Consider the following 2638-nt stretch of genomic DNA (forward strand, 5'->3'; position numbering starts at 1 on the left):
GAAGATTAATAATAATAAAACAAATAAATCTGGAAAATGCAGATAGCCCTTGATTTATGAACACAATTGAGCCTAACACATCTGTTGCCAAGTGAGATAGTTTTTAAATGAGTTTTTGCTCCATTTTACAGAAGTGAATCATGCAATCTTTAACAAATCTGGTTTCCCCATTGACTTTGCTTGTCAGAAGGTCCCAAAAGTTGATCACATGACCCCGGGACACTGCAACTCTCATAAATATGACCCAGTTGCCAAGCGTCCAATTTTGATCACGTGACCATGGGGATGCTACAACAGTCATAAGTGTGAAAAACAATCATAAGTCACTTTTTTCAGTGCTGTTGTAGCTTCAAACAATCACTAAACAAATGGTGCTCGGTCAAGGACTACCTGTATATTGCAGAAATTTAAAATAATGCAGATGAAGTTTCCAAACTGCTTCACATGCCTTCCATTTGGGCTACCTAATATACCAACTGCTTCAGATGCCTTCCATTTTCATATGTCCAAATTGTTTGTTACATATTAAACTACTCTAAAGAAAAAGGAAGCTGCTAAACCCAAACAGAACTGTCAGAATATCACTGTTGCGAATAAGTTCTGCTAAACAGAGTAAATGATGTGTGGTCTCTTAGTTTGATCTCTAGGAGAAAAAATCGTCATAAAATCATTATTAAAGTCTACTCATATTCCAAAGTAGAAAATTGGTGAAATAAATGACTGGGATTTGATTGGGAAATGGAAAGGGAGGAAGGAAAAATAGTGATATACTATATTGAATAGTATATTGCTTGTTTTCATCTGCTGGCTTTTTTTTGTGTGTGTGTGAAAAATCCCAGGCAGCACACTTACCTAAACGAGATGTCTGCTTGCGTTTGATTTCAGTAAGCTTGGGAATAGGATAAGGTCCATAGCAATGAGTGAAAATGACAGCCAGTTGTTGACTAATCACTTCATTCTGAAACGAAAATGCAGTAAAATAAACACAAATGTTTTATGGTTCACTCACAGGAAATGATGAATATTATACATTGCTGAGGATCTAAAAATGTGAGCAGATATTGACTTACTAAGGTTCTTAACCTTTTCTTCACAACAGACCCCCTTTAAATATCTTCCATGGCCACAGACCATGGCCACAGACCACCAAGACTTAACTCAAGATTAAATCATAACATTTCCTCAATCTTTCGTGGTTTCCCTGTGATGACATTGTGTTCTCCCCAGGGGTGGACCACAGGTTGAGAACCACTACTATAGGTAATTATGCCTCTCATCAGGCAGAATGATACTCCGATAAAACCACATAATGCAAATCTGTTTTTATACCTTTCAGCTGAGAATTCAGAGGAAATTAAGCCAACTTCACAACTCAATAAAACTGTAAATATATGTATTCGTTTTCTGGCAACTCTAGTAAAAAGGGGATTAAAAGCATATATCTATGCATCAGGCACTGAAGGCTGGCTGCATAGGAGAGACACAAAAGTGTTATGCCATACTTCAAATTGCTAGGAAAAACTGTATTGTGAAGCATATGAGGACATTCATGTATCACAGCTGTGTCTTCTCCCAGGACTCTGTCTCTCTCCTCCACTGCTGCAGCATAACCCCAGGAAAATATGCATTTGGTTAAGAAACTGGTACCAGTTCATCTAGTAGCCTATTTCACTAGTTCACAGGTCGTACAGTCAAGAGATTTTCCTTGATAATATAGCTTAATCTATTCCTCATCAGTTTTAACCCACTGGTACTGATTTTAACCTCTGGGACAATACATAAGTTTGTTCCTGCTTCTAATGGACAGTTCTTCAGATATTTGAAAGCTTTCATATCTCTTCTTATCATCTGTTCTCTAGGCTAAACATACCCAGTTCTTTTAACCATTCCTCATTAGAATTGCTTTCCTGATTCCTTCCCATCATGATGACGCTCCTCTGAAATCTCCCTCCCTCCCTCCCTCTCTCTCTCACTGTATTCCAAATGGGGTATAATCAGGACATAGTAGTATTATTTCTCATGATCTGGAATGTATGTTCGTTGCACACCATGGCAGCATTTGTTTTCCCCCCCCAACAGCTGCATCATACCCTGGACTCGTGATTAACTTATAGTTAACAAAGACACCTGTCTTTTTTACATGTTAAATTGCCAAGCTAAGTTTCTCTTATCCTTTTCTCCTCCTAATGCTTTCTACTCGCAGACCTTTACACTTCTCTGTGATAAATTTCATCCTATTCATTTCAATTTATCACTCAAGCCTATCTACATCTTTTTTCATTTTTTTCCTCTCTCCTTTCTTTATCCTTGCCAGCTTTGCACCATCTGCAAACTTAAAAAGCATTCTCTCAAACTTCCTCAATAAAATCATTGATAAAATTACTAAATAGCACAAGGCCCCGAACAGAACTCTATGACACTCCATACAATAGTGCTGTCCGAGTTGAAATTGAGCAATTAACAAGCAGTCTTTCAGTGAGGTCATGTGGTCTATTGCGAGCTCATCTAATAATAGTATAGTGCATGTTTTACCATCTTATTAAAGAGAATATAATGAGTGACTCTGTCAAAAGTCTAGGTAGATGTTCTTCTGATATACTAAGCTATTAAATGCATTTTAGGTATATGTTATTGTAGC

General features: G+C 37.3%; 1 protein-coding gene across 4 annotated transcripts in view; it reads right to left on the minus strand.

Annotated features, from left to right (window-relative positions):
• BTBD11 (BTB domain containing 11) overlaps positions 1-2638 on the minus strand; it is a 206191-nt gene that overhangs the window by 14919 nt on the left and 188634 nt on the right. For all 4 annotated transcript variants that reach the window (XM_029283505.1, XM_015812837.1, XM_015812838.1 and 1 more), the window contains one exon: positions 853-958. In XM_029283505.1, the coding sequence (XP_029139338.1) occupies positions 853-958 (106 nt within the window). The remainder of the gene's footprint in view (positions 1-852; positions 959-2638) is intronic.

The sequence above is a fragment of the Protobothrops mucrosquamatus genome, unplaced genomic scaffold (genome assembly GCF_001527695.2).
Source record: "Protobothrops mucrosquamatus isolate PMUCROS unplaced genomic scaffold, P.Mucros_1.0 scaffold113, whole genome shotgun sequence".
In the NCBI taxonomy this organism is placed as follows: domain Eukaryota; kingdom Metazoa; phylum Chordata; class Lepidosauria; order Squamata; family Viperidae; genus Protobothrops; species Protobothrops mucrosquamatus.